Source organism: Macrobrachium nipponense, chromosome 24 (assembly GCF_015104395.2).
Source record: "Macrobrachium nipponense isolate FS-2020 chromosome 24, ASM1510439v2, whole genome shotgun sequence".
Taxonomy (NCBI): Eukaryota; Metazoa; Arthropoda; class Malacostraca; order Decapoda; family Palaemonidae; genus Macrobrachium; species Macrobrachium nipponense.
The window spans coordinates 67,641,056-67,663,050 of record NC_061091.1 but is presented as its reverse complement, the minus strand read 5'-3'; the positions used below and the strand labels follow the sequence as shown (position 1 = coordinate 67,663,050).

General features: G+C 35.5%; 1 protein-coding gene across 6 annotated transcripts in view; it reads right to left on the bottom strand.

Moving 5' to 3' along the window:
* Positions 1-567: 567 nt before the first annotated feature.
* The window catches only part of LOC135205741 (uncharacterized), a 109,910-nt gene continuing 88,482 nt past the window's right edge, over positions 568-21,995 (bottom strand). For 5 of the 6 annotated variants that reach the window (XM_064236836.1, XM_064236838.1, XM_064236835.1 and 2 more), the window contains exons 5-7: positions 13,328-13,531; positions 11,533-11,661; positions 568-2,751 (exon numbers count right to left, since the gene is read on the bottom strand). In XM_064236836.1, the coding sequence (XP_064092906.1) occupies positions 1,337-2,751; positions 11,533-11,661; positions 13,328-13,531 (1,748 nt within the window). In that variant the 3' untranslated portion in view covers positions 568-1,336. Of the gene's footprint in view, positions 2,752-11,532; positions 11,662-13,327; positions 13,532-15,970; positions 16,222-21,995 lie in introns of those variants that run through there. The other variant, XM_064236839.1, reaches the window with a different exon arrangement.

Here is a 21,995-nt window from a genome sequence, read left to right as displayed (position 1 = left end):
ACCAACCAGTCATCAAAAGGACGGTGAGCAAAAATTTTAATTATCCTTCATACGATATATGAATGTATTTCATCCCATCTCTTTTTTTCTCATTTTTTAATCTTTCTTACATGACAGGTTGTCATTGATGCATAAGACATATTTCAAGCAGTAACCTAATTTGTCTCTCAATCTTGCTTTGAAAAAATGAAATTTCCATCTTGAAATGTTAGTCCCATAATGCACTACGTATACAACTGCCTACGGTTTTCCTGATTTTGGTTAGAGGGTATATCATATTCTACGCAGACATTAATTATGGCATGTACCTATCTGTAAGGATTGTTTTAATTTTATTTAATGATATTCAGGTTTCCAAATGTAAAAATCTGGCGTCGACCTACCACTTTGAGTCAAAATAGAAATGGTCTGGAGCTTTCTAGCACTTTTTTTCTATGAATTTTTTTTTTCGTAATATACTAATTAACAACTAGCTTTTTTGGCACCACTTTTGAATGCAAACTCGAGTTTACATAAGTTTATCGCAGACCTGTAGATGTTTTGATGGTTGGTTATAAAAACTTCAAAACCTTTTTGAACATTTATTTGATTCATGATTCACGGTTTCAACTTCTACTTATGAGTTTATGGAAATTCGGGGCTAAAGACAGTGAAAAGGAGTCAGACAGTCTAAATGAGGAATTGATTTAAGAATTAAGTTAGAAAGACTGGAATGGAGGCAAAATTAGAGGTGGACCCAACTAGAAGAGGTGGAAGGTACACTTAATTGCCTACAACAAACCAAGTAAGGCACACTGGCGGCATTTACCGCCTATACATGGAATGTGTGGTCTGGAGGCAAGGTACACTAAATTGCCTATAACAAACCACGTAAGGCACACTGGCAGCATTTACCGCCTATACATGGAGTGTGTGGTCTGGAAGCATAGAAAGACAAACAGGTTGGGGAAGAAAAAAACTAGTGTTAATAAGTTCAAAACAAAACTATTTGAGTGGCTTGTAATTTAACTTGAATTGGTCCCTTAGAAATTAAAATTACAAATATATAAAAGCAAGTGCAACTTTTTAATTTAATATTAATCTATATATTTCGTGGATCACATTATTAAGATTATTTTTAACTCAATGTTAAATATTCTTAAATTCAGTAACAATTGTTAAAAAATTTCATTTTTAAGTTAAACATTAATTAAGAAATAAAATATTTGATGTGTCTTAAACAAATTTGCGATGCATATGGGCCTTTTATTTTATCAGCCCCTGCAGGAATCTCATACTTTAACAGCTTAAAAGTAGTTTCAGAGATAAAATTTCGGGAAAAAAAGAACGAAACCCATTAAAATGGTAACTTGTGTTTCAGCAAGTCAGGTTTTGGCACGTCAACCTTCTGCACCAACTTCTGCAGGACTTTCACATCCTCCAGCGCATCGTGGGCATCGTAGCTTTCTTGCAACAAATGTTTCGCAAGAACCTCCTGTCTGTACCCAAGGCCTCGTGTCTTGAATTCCGGCAATGTGTTTCGGAAGAAAGGCAAAGTGTTGACAAAGCCAAGGACACTCTTCTTAAACTCCTTGTGTACCCCTGACATGTGCACGTGGTACAGGAAGTGCTTCTTGTCGAATGTAGCATTGTGAGCAACTAGGAAACACGGGCCTATAGCTTCCAGCCACTCGAGAAACTTTCGCAGAGATTTGTCCATAGGCAACGTTTCCAACGGTTTCCACGTCAACGGTTTCACAGACGTTCTTTTCATGAGAGTCCCGTTTTCATTTTTCAGTCCGTTTACATCTTGAGCTCTGGGATGAACTGGCTTGGTGGGCGTTACATACTGCATAAACGCGCGCTCACTGCTCACAGCTGCGATTTGCAGTATGTCAACTCCTGCGCTGAGTCCACCGGTTTCTAAGTCGAAATAAACAAGTTCTGCATTAAGCTGCTTCGCCTGGTCCTTCTTTCCTTTTCTAGGTCTCTTTGTAGGTTGGTTGGCATTCTTGCAATGCCTTTCTTCTTTTGCTTCCTCCTTAGAATTTACTAAAAAGTTGAGGCCATTCTTGTTGTCAGGACATGTCAAGACATTGGCTTTATGTGCGAGACTCTCACTTGCGTCTGTCTTTGACTGATGATTTGGAGTGTTTCCAGAGAAGGGGAGCCTGTCCTGTCTTCCGTCTAAATTTTTAGAGGACTGGTAGTTTCTTTCTTCAGTACAATTTGTCAAAACAGCTCTCTCATTGGAGGCCACTGTTCTACTGTAATGTTGTAAGTGCTTTGGGGTACCATCATACTTCCTTTTACCATTCTCTTTCATGATGTTCACAAAACGCTGGGAATTTTCATTGGCAGGACAGTCCAGTTTTTTACTGGTTACAGTATGTGATGTATCCCTTTGATACCCTGTACTTAAGCCAGTTACAGAACATCCAGTAATGACTTGATTGTTTAGAGCACTCAAAGGTAGCACTCGCCCTTCCACTGCAGAGCTTGGCGATGCGCTGGCAGCTTTATTAATATAAAACACAAGAGGTTGGCTGGTTGGGACAAGGTCCTTTCCACTGGATACACCGACATTTATCACTCCTGTACGGGAATAAGGGGCATGGCAAGAAGGATGCACATTGTTCGTTGCTATTACTGAGCTGCCTGTAGGATTTTGGGGAGGCTTCTGAGTTTTGGATTCCTCGCTAATATGACGAAGGGGAGGAGAACGCTGGTTGCTAGTTGCTACACTGCTGGTCATCCCAAGGGCAGACGAAACTGAAAGAAATATTGTCATATTAATTTTATTTACCTTCGAGATTGCACAGCACTTACACATATATGCATTATGTTTATGTGTGTATGCATAGTTTAAGCAAGTATTTTATATTTTCTGACACAAATCTTTTGTCATCAATCACTTAGTCATCAAGAATGTGAACTGTATTTCAAAACGAGCAATGCAGATGGAAAATACTTAATATAGTTAGTGATCAGAAAAGTACAAAGAAAACTAAACTTGTGCATTTTGGAGCATTCTGAAACCATATAAAAGCTGAATTGAGGTAATAAAGCAGTAAAAAGGTGTGCCACACCCATCCCTACAACACACACACTATATATTATATATACTATATGCAACTGTAATAGCCACAATGCCCTCTTAACTTCTTGAATTCTTTGCTCTTTTTTGGATGCGCTTGTCACTACAAAGCCTGAAGATCTAAGTCCAGAGAAATTTTTGAAGGAATGGTGATATCCGGTACCGGGAAACGAACCCAGGTCCCATAATCACAAAGAGGTAACATTGCCAACCTGGCCACGAGACCACTTTGTGATTAGGGGACCTGGGTTCGTTTCCTGGTACCGGACATCAGAATTTCTTCAAAAATTTCTTTGGAATTGGATACATTTATATATATATATATATATAATATATATATATATGATATATATAGATATATATATATATATATATATATATATATATATATATATATATATGATATATAGAATATATATATTATATAATATATATATATAGTATATATATATATATATATATATATATATATATATATCTATATATATATATATATCTATATATAGATTAGATATATATATATATATATATATATATATATATATATATATATATATATATATCTATATCTATATATCTATATCTATCTACTATCTATATTATCTCTATATATATATTATATGGTATATATATATATATAGATATTAGATATATATACAATATTAATATTATATTATAATATATATAGAATGATATGGTATATCTAATCCTTATCTATCTATCTATCTATCTATCTATCTATCTATATATATATATATATATATATATATATATATAAATATTATATATATATATATAGTGTAGTCAATATATTTTTGTCATTAGAAAATAAAACATGAATGATGAAATGACAAAGGAAAGAGGAAAGATACCAAAACTCATGAAAAATAGCAAGACGTCACAAAAATTAGGCTTATTAAGAGTCCACTTGACCACTTTATAACTATGGGCCCCTCCCCAGTCTCCATCAACAAACAGACACACGCCTTGGAGCGACTTTTGCTGATCACTACTACTATTATTAATATAATTTCAAAGACTTGGGGCCAAACCAAGTCTTGGGGGTCTTCAATGTCTTGAGGGGGACAAGTGGCCCCCCAACCCCACCCCAAAATGACGCCCCTGAGAGAGAGAAAGAGATATCTTTAGGCCTAACCGAGATATAAAAGGAAGACACCTGCCCGTGGGGTCTCTCAAGAATATTGCCAGATGCTCCTTCAAATGATAGTACAGTGGTACCTCGAGATACGAAATTAATCCGTTCCGAGGCGGCCTTCGTATTATGAGTTTTTCGTATCTTGGAACACATTTTACATGTAAAATGGCTAATCCGTTCCAAGCCCTCCAAAAACACCCCAGTAAATTATATTTCCAGGCCTAAAACACATGTTCTAGGGTTACAACGCCGATCCGACGGAAGAAATATGACTCCAAAAAGGCAAAATACTGTACGTACTTGAGTAATATTCAACTGCATGTAATGTTCAACCCCATTTTTACTGCATATATTAGGACTTTAGCATATGTCCCTTAGCAATAAGCCTAGCCTATGTTAGCGGTTGCTAATGTAGCCTAGTCTATGATTCTGACATCTAAACCTAAGAGCTAAAAGCTTAGAATATGCCAATAAAATGTATAAATAATCAGTATGTACTCATTTCAAATAATTATTAAGTAATCATTAACTATAATACACAAACAAACAAAAAACAAACCTTCCAATCGATTGTTTACATTCAGCTCTTACCCGTCTTACGAGTATCGAACGAGCGCCAAGCAATCATTTTTCCTAGCACACAGTAAGCCATAAATTGTCATTAGTATCTCTCTTCAACTAATGAAACTACCAAACAGTATAATAACCATTCATTTCTATTCTTTATTCTATCTTTACCTAATGGAGATACCGAGTTACTGACAGCTATAATGAAACATACGTATACGTAACGTAATAATAAAACAGAAAAAGAATTCTAAAAAATATGTATTTGTTGGCAGTCTGATTTATTTTATAGTTTATGATATCTAATTCACAATTTTTTTATTAAATGTATTGCATGTACTCATTTCAAATAATTATTAAGTAACCATTAACTATAATAAACAAACCAAAAAAAAAAAGCTTCCAAACGTCTGTTTACAACCAGCACTTACGAGTATCGAACGATCGACAAGCAATCACTTTACACAGTAAGCCATAAATTTTCATTATCTCTCTTCAACTACTGAAACTACCAAACAGTATAATAACCATTCATTTCTATTCTTTATTCTATCTTTACCTAATGTTATTAAATGTATTGCATGAATAAGTTTTTCAATTTACAGCATCCTTTTACCAATAGAATACTTAAAGCACAAGGGGTAGATGCTGACCAATAGGAGAGCAGGACCTTATGGGGTGACTAGCATCAGGAACCAATGGGAGAGCGGGAGGATGGTGGCGAGTTTACTCAGTTGGCGGCGCGGGAGTTTTAAAATTGTTCTCGGTGGTCCGGGCAAATCTCGGCACTTTACAGCAATAACCTTTCGTATCTTGAAAACTTTTCGTATGTAGAGCAGTAAAATTTTTCGCATCGGCTTTCGTATCTCGAGTTTTTCGTAAGTAGAGCCTTTCGTATCTCGAGGTACTACTATATTCGGATCTATATGTGGACTTCATAATGAGACTGTAAGTAATTAGTTTATATTAAAATCATTTAGCACTGGATCCAACTTATACTTTCTGTGATAGGAGGAATTTGCTATTAAAACTTGAATGCGAGCACAGCACATGTTTAACTTAACAACCGTTACCGGGACACATAAATAGCTAATATTACTTATTACGTTTGTAAATGGTGGTTGGTGTCCTCATGCACCGAAATCCTGATGTAGTTAGCATTCTAAGTAATATTCAGATATTAAAAATATTGTTTATGTGGAAAAGTGTTAGAGTTTTCATGTCCTCTGCCAAATCTAATGAATCATTTAACAAAGTCAGTCAGTCTCGTGGGGGTAAACCACGTCGAATGCTACTTTAGGACAGGAAGAACCATTAAGTGTGTCGTGTCGTACCTTAGGCCTACTCTTCTATGTCATGGCCACCTTCATTCATACGGGAAACAATAGCTTGTGTGCACTGCTTAACATTCTTATAAATATTACGAACAATAAACACTCATTCTGATATAATTATCTTAATATATATTTGCAAATGTGTATATACAATTTACCTATTTCTATCTTTTCCTGTCCAACTGCCTAGGATTTAAGAAAACCGAAGAGAAGAGTAATGGAGATGCCTCATCGTATTTACTGTGGTTTCATATATAGTACAATGACTTCAAACACACATTTAGATGTAAAAGCATAAATAACAGGCGGTAAATATACCAATCGGTAGCTCGAATTTTACGTTGAGCCTCCTCTTCATAAATTAAAGACGCAGTTATTAAGTTTGAAAACCTTGTTATGTTCATTTAGTGGAATGTGCCATGGTAAGCTACAATGGGTCAGAAAAACACTGCTGAAGAAGGCTTACACTGTGATCAGTTACGGGGCAATCTGCCTATCTCAAAGAAAACGATCTCCATAGCAGACTGCGTTACACATATATTAAACTGAATGTTTTATTAAGGATGGAATCAATTTTAACAATCCTTCTCAAACTTAATACAAAGTTAATCAATATAAAGTGCATGAGCAAAGCAACAAATCAACTAATTTTTACACATTCCCAACATTTATCTTAACTTTTTACATTTTTCTTGACTTAAACCCTTAGTGAATATATTGGCATTCATATAAATTGTTGGGCAATATTGCAACTGAATTACATTTTTGTCACATTGATCTCGTACATAATGAAATTTAATGTCAATATGTTTTGAGCTACCATGAAACTGAGGATTCCTTGACATATCAACGGTAGACTGTCTTCTAAAATCAACATAGGGCCTTTACAGTCAAATTTCAAATCTCCTGTTAGCTTCTGCAACCAAACAGCTTCTTGTGATGCGCTAGCTAACACTATGTACTCTGCTTCAGCAGTTGATGAAGCCACACAACCCTGTTTTTTACTACTTGCGATCATCGGTGTCACCTGCCTAATCAGCATCTGAATAGCCAGTGATCTCTGAAATACCATTACTATTACTATATATAAAATTCCAAAATTATGTGAATCCTTTAAACATCTCATTAGTATACGCTTCACTGTTTTCCAAAGCTGAATGGTAGGTTAAGCACAATACCTAGCAACACTACTCACTGCAAATGTGATATCAGGCCTTGTTTTTACAGAAAAATACAATAAACTCCCAACAGCTGACTGATACATGTTCTGGTCAAATTCTATGCATTGATCAGATGCTTCACATAACTTCAGACTTGGATCAATTGGTGTTTCTATAGGCCTTGATTTCTCCATACCAAATTTTTTAAAGACATATTCAGTGTAAGATGATTGACCAATCCACACTTGACCTTTGGAAGTATCTTGTACAACTTTTACACCTAAAAAATAATTAAGCTCACCAAGGTCTTTCAGTTTATAATGTAAAGCCAAGGACTCCTTACTTTCCTTCATCAGTTTATTTGATTTACATGCTAATATTAAATCATCAACATAAACAGCTATGATACAGGGATTTCCTTCTGACTTGACATAAATGCAAGGATCTCCTGAAGTTTGCACAAAACCTAGCCTTTTCAAACTGTCATCGAGAGAACAGTTCCAACATCTTGGAGACTGTTTCAATCCTTAAATGCTTTTCTTTGGCTTACATACCAAACTTTTCTTACCTTGCTTTACAAACCCTTCTGGTTGTTTCATATATACGTACTTCCTCAGTAAGTATACCATTTAAAAATGCTGAGGTCACATCTATTTGATGCAGTTTCAAACCTTTATGAACAGCAAAGGCAATCACAGTACAAATAGAATCAAATCTTACAACAGGACAAAAGGTTTCATCATTATCCACACCAAACTTTTGTGAAAAACCTTGAGCGACAAGACGAGCTTTATATCGTTCAATAGAACCATCACTTGACATTTTCCTTTTGAAAACCCATCTACTGTTAAGGGCTTTTCTACCCTCAGGAAGTTCAACTAAGTCATAAACATCATTATCATGAATAGAATAAATTTACTCATTCATTGCATTAATCCAATACTCTTTCTTGTAGCCTATCAATATGAACATAACAAACACACCCAAAAACTCTAAATGTTTAACATTTGGCTTAATTCCAGTAAATGCCTGATAAGGTGTCATACCATGAAGTGCTCTAGCAGGACTTCTGTTTTTCAGATAACATGCAGTTGACAATGCATCTGTCCATAATTTATGAGACAACCCTGAATCAATCCACATTGCTCTGACATGCTCTATCAATGTTCTGTTCATTCTTTCACAGACACCGTTCTGCTCAGATGTTTTTGGTATGGTGTGCTAATGTCGAATACTGGCATCTTTCAAAAATTTCTCAAACTCATTTGATGTGTATTCACTCCCATTATCCATGCGTAGGGTTTTAATCTTTTTACCTTTCTGATTCTCTATACAACTCTAACATTCTTTGAATTTTTAAAATTCTTCATGTTTACCTTTGAGTACATAGCTAAACCCAGACACATCGAGTTGTATCATCAATGAAAGTTACAAAATACTCACACTAACCCAAGGATTTCTCATTAAGTTTTCCACACACATCACTCTGAATTCCTAAATCAAATGGTTCTCTACCTATATCTAGCCTAACAACTTTGTTTTTAATAAATGGAAAGGGAGTTTGCTTAATTTTTCCTTTAGTACATGTTTCAGGACGTGTTAAAGTACTTTTTCTGAAGGTGGGTTCGAACACGGCTAAGGTGGCCGTAGCTAGTCCACTCTGTTGTTTACCCTTAGGTAGGCTTTTTCTTGCTTCACACTTAAATTACCATCACCTTCCCATAACAAGGGTTTCCTTTCCACATGCAAAAGCTTTTCAGTGACAAATTCCATTTTGGGGACGTCTGCATTTGCCTCTAAAGCAGTTATTCCCGGGGGGGGGGGGGGGGGGTTAAGAAAGGTGGGTGTCAGGAAAAAATAGGTAGGTAACCGAAATTGAATGGGCTTAGGTGCCTACTACTAAGTATACTACGCCATAGTTTTTTAATATGCTTCTGTACTTACTACAGACTCGCCTTTTCTTACTAATTTCAAGAACAACAATTTATTTGACACCATTTTTTATTCTGAAACCAGCCTATGATAGCCAATGCCTTAGGTATTCCTTTTCCAAATATACTAGTATTTATACCTACTACTTGTTATATTTATCCAGATCAGTACGTTCGGGAATGGGCTCTGTGTCATCAATCAGACTCCAAACATTCGCCTCCCTTAATGAGCGCCATCCGACACTTGACTTTCCAAGTTAGGTAGTGCCATTGAGTGGCACAATGACACTTCTCAGCTCAGACATTCTAAGGAAAATTAAAATAATAGAGGCCCTTTAAAGCTACTTACATTAGTGTCAGGAATGCCATAGTCCACTACACAAAAAGGATAGACTACGTAGCTCGTTGACTTCAGGTGATAGTAATGAGCAGCCACAGCAAACATAGTAGTAATTGCCGCCAAATCTCTATTATGGTAGCTGGAGCCTGGTTGGTTGGTTCAACTTGGTTGGTTGATTGGTTATGGGTCGAGGAGGCAATGCCTTTACAACGGCGTCTCTCAATCGTAAGGGTTATTTTCAAATGTTAAGCTCTTTCATTCTTTTCTCTCTTTTTTCCACATCTTATTTAAGGTCTCTTTTCTTATTTCAATACGTTCTTCATTAAATAAGAATGTTCAAACAATATCACTTTCATTTTCTTCATAAGGTTGCTGAAGGCCAATTGATCTGATACGTTCTTCACTATAAGCAAAACAATATGAAAAAATGAAAAATATCCTGTTCTGTATTTACACAGAAAGGACGACAGGTGTTTCCATTCTGGTGCCTCTTTATTATATTTAGGTGCAATGAGTTGGTTCTTGCTCTAAAAAGAAGTATCGATGCAAAAGTGTTGTAAATTTCCTCATCTTTTATTTCACTTTTCCACTTCACTTTCCCAGATTCTAACTTAGTCCTTAAATTCTGTTTTGGATATTCTTTCCAGTTTTCTTAAATTGATTTTAATTTCTTGCATGTGCAGTACTTCTTCGTGTGTTTCCTTCTGAAGAAGGTTTACACTGAGATACAGTTACGGGACAATCTGCCTATCTCAAAGAAAACGATCTCCATAGCAGACTGCGTTACACATACATGTACTACATTGAACTTTTTTTAAAGGATGTAATCAATTTTAACAACGGTGACATTCTCTTTTTCATGGAAAAAAAATGAGGGGGTGGGAATAATATGGTAAATTTGGCATTTCTTATGAGCGCGATGCCATACCTCGTTGTGTATGGACGATTAAAGTAAAGTGGAACCCATGGCAGCACAAGGCTGGCTTAATCTTCAACAACCCTCCAATCGTAAAGTACTATCATCTCCCTCCATTCGTTAGTACTATCAGTATCATCTCCCTCCATTCGTTTGTACAACAGAAAAAAAAAGGAAACAAAATTCGAAACATTATATACATACTTGTAAAATGAATGAAACACAAGAGAAAACATTTTCAGAGTGGAAAGGTCTTTCATGGGGGCGTTCTCGCCGGTAATATAACTGACCAATCTTGATAAAACTTCGAGTTACAAACTTTTTTTTTTAGTGGTCACTTATTTACGTGGAATGATATTAGAAGAAAGTTCATAAATCACGCAAAGGGAAGGGGCCTCGGGAAAGTTTTAGAAAAATCGTTAAATCCAAGGTACATAGAATAAGAGCCATTCTGTATACTTGGTTAAATCCACCAGTCAAGTATAAATCGACACCCAACCGACAACTGTTATTGATTCCAACAGTGGGGGAGATAATGTCTGATAAAAGCTTCGAGTCGCACGCAAACAGCAGCTGCGTCGAGGATTGTGTACTGCAGTACAGCCATTTCCTCTGATAGCCTAGTGAAGATATTGTTGTTTCCAAGTGGAGAATCAGAACAGTAATGGCGTTTACAATATATGCTATATGCTCCATAAAAAATTCTGTTCAAATTTCCTAGATCCATATTTAGTTTTCTGTAGTTTTTTTTTAATGTTATAATTAGCCATAATCGTGCGTCTGGTAACGATATAAAGGACAGGTCACCAACAGCCCGAGGAAATTTAACCTCTCACTTTGATCTTTCGTTAGATAAACGCTATATTGACTATCTCTCTCTGTAAATGAACACAAACACACTAACACCGTTGACATCGCTACCCAATGTAAAAAATAAAATCTAGCAATCACAATTTAGTATTATTAGGGCCTGTGGTGCTTTCAAACAGCAAATAAAACGACAAGAAGGTTTGGAAATACTAAACAAAAACAGACAATGGAGGATTCCTTACCAGCAGAGGCACCAGGGAAGGCGGGAACGACGCGGCAGTTGGGGGGATCTTGGGGAATGTCGACCTCCAGGAAAATTGGATCGTCCTGGCTGTCGAAATCTTTCTTCGGAGGTTCAGCATTCGTCCTCTCTTCAAATAGATGGATAGTATTTGTTTACTATGTATGTACTAGGCATTTTATAAATATGTACACACACACACACACACACACACACACACACACACATATATATATATATATCATATATAATAATATATATAGAATAGAATTATATCTATATATATATATATAATGCTTTATATTATATTATAGATAAATCACTGTTACAAATGAATTTTATATATCACGTATATATTAAAAGGATTTGAAGACCTAATAGTTGCGTGTGGCGTCTCCATCGTTACAGCATATGTAAGGAGGTGAAAAAAATAGTGGATCCAATGCCAAGAACGAGATTAATGTTGACTTAGTAAATAAACTAAATTACACACGAATTAACAGTGGTGTCAAATGTACAAAAGTCATGGTACTATATAAATCATATTAAACTAGGATTTTGTTTTAAACGAACTCCCATACAGATTTGTCCGAGAAATGATTCGTTTTTATTACCAGAAGATTAAAAAAAAGTAGTGTCAAGATTGGTGGCTGGTGTGACTATTGCAACAAGAGTCAGTGAAAGAACCGTAGTAGAAAAATATAAGAATATATTCTAATTGTATATAACTTAAATATAAAAAAAGACAAAAGAAATGAATTGGCTTTTTAACATGAGACTCAAACGGCCAAGCATCTTAAAAACCAAAGTCATAGAATAAAGGGATTAACTCGCCCAGAATTGGTCCTAAACTCCTATAATAACGAGACGTGATCCGACCTCCAGCTTACTCGGAGGCGCGCACTAAAATTTACGGTAAAATAGCGCATAGTTTCACCAACGAAAATGGAAATAAATGTTTTACCCAATTAGAAACAATTCTTCTGTGCGGTTTAACATCCACATTATTTATTTTTTTACATTTTCATTCTATCCTAAAATTCCTGTGTCTTTACCTCAAAACCAAACGCCTATTTCAAATTATAGGCTTTCCTACCCCTCCAACAAGAACAATAAAGTTGTTTGTAGGCTTACTTATCGAGTAAGCGATAACCATTAACGTCTCGTGTGTAGGGTAGAAGGAAATATAGCCCCAGATAAACACAAAACAAATGTTCTCCGAAGTGAAATTTGTCAGCTGGGTATTAATTTAGAATAGATTTTTTTTTATCCCCATACTCGTTATTTACTTTTACCTAATTTCGACCACTACATGCCTCAAGGGCTGATTAGTTAGGTCACGAAACCTTTAAGCGAACTGGCAACGTAGCCTAATATCTCTGCCTCATTTAAAAAAGATGATGAAAGCAATGTTTACATCTTCAGAAATATCTAATTTAGAAATATTCGTAATGTTTCGGGGTTAATTTTGTTGCAAAAAAAAAGGGGGGGGGATAGTAGAGATGAATTAACCTTAAAAGTTTGGAAAAACATAAAGTAAAGTTAAACTAAATAATGAGTAAAGTAAACAATGGAATAAAATATTGCACCTCATAAACAGTGTAGTAACGTGCCCGCAACTGTGTTTGTGGAGTGAGCGCTTAGGAACCAGGAACAAGGAACCAAGAATATTACGATGGGCTTAAAATAATAAAAAATAACACCTCGCAATTAGTATTTTAACAATTTTTAGGAAATACCGCGCAAAAGGTTTGGAAATACTCTACCAACAGACACGGGAAGGATTCCATCCTTACCTGCAGAGGCACCAGCGACGGCGGGCGCCACACTGCAGCAGCAGCTAGGAGGAGGATCTTGGGGAATGTCTACCTGCAGGAAAAATGGATCGTCCTGGCTGTCGAAATCTTTCTTGGGGGGTTCAGTTCGCTCTCCGTGTTCCTGACTAGAAACCTGCTGGAACAAATGATCTTCTTCGCTGTTGAAGTCTCTTCCAACTTTTCCTGTAATTGATTCAAATTTTACTCTCAGAATTTCGGTATGGCATTGAGTGACCCTTTATTAAACCCCCGTGTTACGTAAGTTGTATTTTTTGAATGCATTGAAACCAAAATATTGAATTAAAAAAGGCGTGACCTGACCTCCAGCTTACATGGGGGGAGAGGGGGAGCGCATGCTAAAGTCTACGGTCTAATAGCGCGTTGTTTCACCATCGAAATTTTAAATAAGTAGGCTATGTCTTATTAGAAATAATTATTCTGTAATATTTAACATGCACATTATTTATTTTTTACAACTTTCATTCTAATAAATAAATTATAAATAGCCTATCCTAGAATTCCTGCATCTTTGACTCAACGCAAAACACCTTAAGATCTTTTCGGGCTCTCCTGCTCCCTCCCCCAAACAAGAACAACAATAGTAAGAAAAAGAACAACAACAAAAACAACAAAGTACTTGGTAGGCTTACTCCCCGAGTAAGCGCAAGTTCCCTAATGCAGAGACCTATAGTAGATTCACATCAACCGTGCGCATCTGATGTCTAGGCCAGTCCCTTACGACGCTCCTGATTGGCTGTTGTTAAACCAATCAGAGGGGTGGAAACTCCAGTCTCTTGGTAGAGTTTTCACATAGGCAGGCAGCATGTTCCACCGCTCCTGAGGGATACGCCTTTCAAAAGTATCCCTCAGGAGAGATGAAAGATATACATCCTGCCTATGTGAAATGCTAGTTATGATTTGGAATAAAGATAAGAAATTGAAATATCCTGACTCTGTGTTAGACAATGCGTTATAAGCGGCAAAAACAGACGTTTGATATCTAAAAAGAAAAAGGAATCCTTTAACGGAAAAAATTGCTTGAACTGCCGTAAAATAATAATAATAATAATAACAATAATAATAATAATAATAATAATAATAATAATAATAATAATAATAATAATAATTTCAAAGGAAACGCACTTGTAAAGACTGCCTAGAGATACTGAAGGATGTTCATATTATCAGATTCCACGCAAGTCCTATGATAATAACTTTATTTGTCAAACTGGAAAAGCATTGGGGAACAGAACACAACAGCATAAAAGACATAAGAGAAATGCACAGGTGAACAGTGGATTTATTTTTTTTACGTGTCAGTGAAATCATTGGGCAAAAAAAAAAAAAAAAAAAAAAAAAAAGGCCACTCCAATAACACAGTGAAAAGAGACATAATTTAAGTCTAGTTCTTAAAGAGAAAGTTTCAGCTGAACAACCAAACCGGCCCCCTCACCCTCTCAGGGTGGGTCATGACCCTTCTGTACCTGGCGTCAACAACAGAGATGCTTTCGTGTTTTGGTTTTTTCTTTCAAACACTCGCCTTCCTTCCTCTACTGGAAATGGTACTTGATTTTCGTTGGTGTTCTTTTAATTCTCTTCATATATTGTAATTGTGTGGTTTTTAGATGAGTATTTAATTTAATTTTATTTTAATATTGTAATTTTCAGCTTGAAAATGGGACTGGTCCCTGAAACGTTGCATTGAATGAAGGCCAATATGAAACAGACGTCTCCATCTAAACTCTTTCCGCTATGTATATATCCCGTCTGAGACTTCCTCTTCGGTTTATAATATATATATATATATATATATATATATATATATATATATATATATATATATATATATTGTGTGTGTGTGTGTGTGTGTGTATGTGTGTACATAAAGACACAAAATAGTTTTGAATGCCAGCGATCGTAATTTTGCACAAAGCGCGAGTTTCTAGTGTTCTGTAGCTTTCTCTTTAATTGGCTGCTTTCGTTCTACAGTAGAAAAAATTTTCATTTCTTTATTTCGTTTGCCAATTTGTCATACCGTTTCTTTCCTGTCACCCTTATTTCTACGTACAGTTTTGTCTGTGTTGTCACACTTCCCTTCCATTTTCTATTCGGCATTCCTCACGGAAACCGTGAAAATCTTAAGAACGTCTCTCTCTCTCTCTCTCTCTATATATATGACTTTTATCACATCACCGTGATTCATGTAAATGCATTAAGTTACAAATGTCCTTTAATATCCAATTCGCTCTATACCTCGGAATTAATGCTTTTTCATATACGTTAACAGAAGGGGAATTTTTTTGTTAGTCGATAAGAAATTCGTCGGCTCATGGGCTCGAACTACTGAACCAAAACTTCAGAACACACACACACACACGCATATATATATAGTATAAATATATGCTACATATATTTGCAAAGGCGTTGAATTCAGCTCACCAGCCATCCCGGTAATAAACGAATAACACAACAATATGAAACAAGTTAAAATGAACTGGAAGCACAAATAATAAACTAGGCGGGGTATAAGTACGTCCCCCAGCAAGGAAGGTCCTTTGTACCCACGGTCTAATCTGGACCGTGTTTGTACCCAAGTAAGAAACTTATCCGTCGGATACTTACCGTAAAAATGCGAAGCCATCACGACACGCTTTTCTTCTCGGGAACGCTATAACGATACGAGACGCTGCTCTTAAGTTTAATTCTTCGGTAAGGGTGACAGACACTTCGCTAAGGAAACCGAAGACGCTTTCACAAGAAACGACCTCAGGCGTCGGAGCGGCCCTGTGCGCAACGGCTGGACGTTACCACTGAACTAATTCCCCAATCCCATACCCTTAAACGGTTAAGCCCCTTATCATCCCATCCATGACCCAAGCCGTGCGTCTCCACCAGCCAGCCAGGGGAGGCGGGGGGGTGTTGTCCCATACGTGGATCCGTTAGTCCTTCCCAACGTGAAACGTCCTGTTCAGCGTTTCCCAACAGGGCGCACTGGTGCGCCCCGTGAGGTTCTCAGGTGCAACCCCAAGGAATAGGGAAATTATATTCTAATGTTTAAAATATCTGTTATTATTTTCATAAATTTTGCAGACACCGAGTATGTGTTTCTATGTCTGAGTCAAGTCTTCGATATTTGACATTTTAAACTGGAAGGTCAATTCCTTAACCTTTCCTTATCATTTCATTGGGGGTTTGAACACCGCCATCTTCACGATGCTGGTGGTGGTTTGAATCAGTCATTACTGGCCTCTCTCTCTTTCTCTTAACAGTCAGTTTTTTTTTTTTTTTCTTCTTAAGGCTACTGGACACATTTTCTTTTCACGAACACTTTTCTCACAAGTTTGTGTCCTTGTTTTATGCTTTGCAAAATTCATTGCTAAATGAAAACTTATATTCTTAATTATTTCATCCTTAATCTCAGTATCGGAAAAATATTTAAAAAAAAATAATTTTATTGCCGGTGTAAGAATTTCCATAAAAATGTGTTAAGAACCAGTCCTATTTCCAGTACTTTTTGACTGGTTCTACGAAATCTTCAGTCTCATTCGTAGTTGAAATGGAACTGACAATTTTAATCTTTTATTATTTTGATATTTTAAAAAAAATTCACGATTCTCTCTGATACTTGCATATTAAATTGTAGGATTGTTGTGATGAAGAGTAGTATATTCTTCTGTTAATATAATTTCTTATAAGTTCCTGCATTTTCCATCGATTCTCAGCCACAGTAGCTGCCTGTCCCTCTTCATCTCTGATTTCCTCTCATAAAAGCAAAGCAAGAATAATACTAAATTTCCCCCGAGGCCAGATACCAGAATAAACGAAACCTACTCTATAATAGTACAGTAATCCAGATTTGTGGATCCAGGTTAATGACTTCACCATATCCCAGCGTCCTCATTTGAGGACACACATTTCAACATTTTTTTTATCCTTTTCTCTTATCTAATCTTTACATTTGAATAAATGAAAGCTTAAATTATGTCATATTACACCCCATGAAAGTTTTTTTTTATATGTCTTTAAGAAATTTTATAGGTCTTTTATGAACAACCAAACTTGCACTAAAATTCTCTCTAATCCTATCATAATTTCAAGTATCTTTTTCCAAGTTATAACAATTAATTTGAAATAAATTTCATAAAGTATAGTAAATTAATGAATTACCCAACCATTCTAAGTAAAAATTGTGTATTATAAAGCAAATGAAATTGTATATAATTGACTTTGAAATTGCGTCCGTATAAATCATGTTCAAACCTGTCAAAGTATGCGGGACCTGAACTTACTGATTTACCTCGATTTTTGTCTCAGATTCGTTCTTATCTCTGTTGTGATCGCACTCAATAAGAGAATTACACTCAATAAGAGAATATTCATTCATGGTAAATATTATTTTGTCATTATTCAAAATATTTCTTGAAAAAGTAGTGGAGAGAACTCTCTCTCTCACTCTTTATATATATATATATATATATATATATTATATATATATATAAATATATAGATATAATCTTCTAACAAGAAGATGAGAATATGTTCCAATATCGTCCACAGGAGAAAAGAGAATAAAAGACTCTAGTAGCTCGATATTTTCACCAGGCCTCTTCAAGAGCTTTATTTAAAAATAAAGCTCTTGAAAGAGGCCTGGTGGAAACGAAATTATCGAGCTACTAAGAGTCTTTTATTCTCTTTTTCTCCTGTGGAACGAATATTGACATATATATATATATATATATAACTATATATACGGTATCCTACATACTTCGGATTTTGATGATGTCGGTTTATATATATAAATAAATATCAACACATAATATATTATATTATATATATACACGTATATATGTATATATATATACATATATACAATATGTATTTTTTTATATTATATATATATTATTAATATAATATAAATTTCTAATTTTGAAGATTGTGCATTTCTGTGATAATGCCGATGAATCAAATAATAAATGGGATAAAGGATTCAAAGTAAGAAGCTTGATTTCGAAGCTTTAGAAATCATTGACTCAAAATGCAGCATTTTAGGAATGCATTAGTGTTGATGAAATCATGGGCATAACTAACTGAACTTTTGGCGCTTTGTGGGACCTCGGGTTACTGTTCTAATTTTGATCTTTACCGAGGTAAGAATCCCCAACAAGAACAGAATGATGCTTCAGCACTGGGTTCAAAAGTTGTTTTGAAAATGCTTGATACTGTAGCTGATCCAGAATCTCATACTGTCTTTTTTGATAATTATTTTACTGAATATGAATTATTAGTCCACCTATGAAGTACTAGGTTCAAGCATTGTGAAATTCGTTTGAAGAACTGTACATAGAAATCAGCTCATGGGATGAAATAAAGAATCAAGAGGCTCACATGACTACAGGTTTGACACCAGTGAAGATGTAGTACTGATGGTAAAATGGCTAGATAACAAATGTGAACATTGGAACTTATTACGACACTAGAACCCCTTGAAAAGGTACAGCGTTGGGTGAAGTCATCAAAGTCAAAAGGAAGCGCTCCTCAACCAAATGCAATTTTCAACTATAACAAATGCATGGGTATTGTAGGATACCATGATGGGTTGGTAGGGAAACATTCTTTTTCTATTCGAGGGATTGGTGCACCAAGGACTTGGTAACATACAGCTGAGTTAATTATATTTCAAAAGGGCAATTTCTATAGCTCAATTGAAGTTGGCTTGCATGGAGGGCTCAGTAGGAGGACCTTGTGGTACCTTACACTCATATACAAGTTTTACTGATGTTCGGTATGATGGTAAAGACCATTTTATTGGTGTTTGAACAAAACATATACAGCAGATCTAAGGACCTCTTGCCCTAAATGTAATGTGACTTTGTATTGAATGTCTCAGCTCTTATCATAAAAGAAAATAAGTTCATAAGGTATTGCAATAAAAAAAAGTAAATTTGGCTTATAAAATTAAATTTTTTCAGCTAGAATATTAAATGAGAATTCAAAACATTCAACTAGATTTTAATATGCATTTGTTTATCTTTACTTACAAAGGAGATACTTTATTTAGGAAATATAAACCTAACACCCATTATCCTCAATTGATGACAGCTTGAAAACGTGATTTTATACCCCTTCATCCCAGCGTCCTCATTTGAGGACAGCTTATTGTAAGCTTACCATTAGAAATAGATTTTTTCTTTCTACTTCATATGTATTCTTAACCCTTAAATATATAATATTTTGGAAAAAATTCCAGAATCTCATAAAATACAAAAGTTGGGATTTAATGGGATATGGTCAGTGCAGTGGATGAAGAACATAGCTGATGCCCAATTTTCCTTGAGGTCGGTTGGCTATAGAATTATTAACCAGTGCAGGAATCCAGGTTAGTGACTTATAGTCCAGGTTAATGACTTCACCATATGGTGGCTGACATGTCAAAGTGGTTTTATGATTCGTGACGATGACCTCCGTGTCCTGTTTTTTAAAAGCAAGGGCATCTGCGATTCTGGTCAGTCAGTCAGTAGATACCTAACTGCTGCTACATTACTCTTCAAAGGTCTCGTTCAAGACTAAAGTGATTTAAGTTTTGGCTTCACGAGGAATGGAGATGAAAATCAGCCTCTCCCATTGTGTTTGTTTGTGGTTGCAAAATGTCAAATGAGTCGATGCTTCCTGGTTAATTAAGTAAACATTTTCAAATATCGCATTGCAGTCTTCAAGGACAAGACGTAAATTATTTCAAAAGACTACTTGAGCAACAAAGCAAGCATTTGTTTTCAAAAGTAAAGTAACGTTGTCTGAAAAAGCTCAGATTGCATCTTATGAAGCATCGGAAATGATTGCCGTAAAGATGAAGTCACACACTCTTGCTGAATCTATTATTTTGCCCGTTTGCAGAAAGATGGTGAAGACCATGTTAGGGGATGATGCAGAGAAACAATTAAGTAAAATTCCACTATCAAATGATGCTGTTCATAGGCGTATTCTGGAAACATCTACCGATACTGAGAAAAATGTTTGTCGTAATAAACTTCAGGATGCATACTTTGCGCTTCAAGTTGTTGAATCAATAGACATAAGTAACAAAGTGCAACTACTGGCTTTTATTCACTTTATTGATGGGGATAGAATAGTAAATCAGTATCTTTGTTGCAAGGAATTGCTTACCACTACTAAAGGTGAAGATATTTTCCTTATTTTGAATAGTTATTTTGAGAAATGGAATTTATCCTGAGAGTCGTGTGTTGGAATTTGTACTGATGGAGCTCCATCAATGATGGGTTCCGTTAAAGGTCTTGCATCATTTGTAAAGCAAAAGAAGCCCAAGATAACAACAACTCACTGTTTCTTGCATAGAGAGGCCCTGATGGCAAAAACACTGAGTATTAAATTGAAAGAAGTTTTTGATCAAGTTGTCGAAATGGTAAATTTCATCAAGACTAGACCAGTAAAGGTTCGTATATTTGAACAACTTTGTGAAAACATGGATTCACGACACACTCGCTGCTATTGCACACAGAAGTGAGATGGTTATCAAGAGGAAAGGTACTCTGTCGTGTGCTTGAACTTCGCGAAGAACTATTGGCATTTTTAAAAAAAGATAATAAAAGTAAATTTTGTGGACTTTTGGAATGTGAGTTTTGGACATCAAAATTGGAATATCTGACTGATATGTTTCAACACTTGAATAATCTGAACATATCTATGCAAAGTGGAAATTAAAATCTCTCATCTACCGATAGAAAAAAAAAATAGTGATTTGGAAAGGAAAAGCAAGTTCAGGCTGTTTAGAAATGTTTCCTTTGCTGAGAAAAGGCTATTCAGATGATCCAATTCCTTTAATAGTGGGTCTTTTAGCGACTCTGGAAGGTCATCTGAATTATTACTTTCCCTGAATAAACACCGAGCAGTACGACTGGATTCGCAACCCTTTCGTTGATATTTCTACCGAGGACGTTGGCTTTTCGTTAGCAGAAGAGGAAGAGCTGGCCGCTCTATCTACTGATCGGGGATTAAAGATCAAGCAGATCTTTAATCCCCATCGCTCAGTTTTGGATTTCAGTTAAAGAAGAATATCGCCGTTTTCCACATCTTATCTTTGTGAAGAAGGATTTTCTGTACTAACTAAAATTAAATGTAAAAGTAGATCAAATATCAAATCTATTGATGAAGAGTTGAAGAGTTGACAGTGTGTTCATCACATATAAGGCTTAACATTCACTAAATTGATAATTCTCACCAAGCACAGGTTTCTCATTAGGATACTTAAATGCAAAATGTAATATCTAAAAAATAAATGGTTATTTTAGAATACATATCTATTATTTTCCTATTACTGCTACTACTACTACTACAAATGATAATAATAGCAATCATAATTATTATTATTATTATACAGACTATGAACCCTAAATGCTATAGACCACAGGGCACTAGCAGGGAAAGCAGTCCCATTGGCAATAAGTGAGGAAAAAGACAAATAAAAGAAAATAAAAATGTGCAGCGTATAAAAAAAAACACGTATTTTAAAATATGCTTGAACGCTATGCACAAAAAAAGGTAAAATGTCGTTTCAGGAAGAAAATATTACCGTACCAGAAATCTAAAGTTTCTAAAACTTCACAATAAATCCAAATTTCATAAGTCCATATTA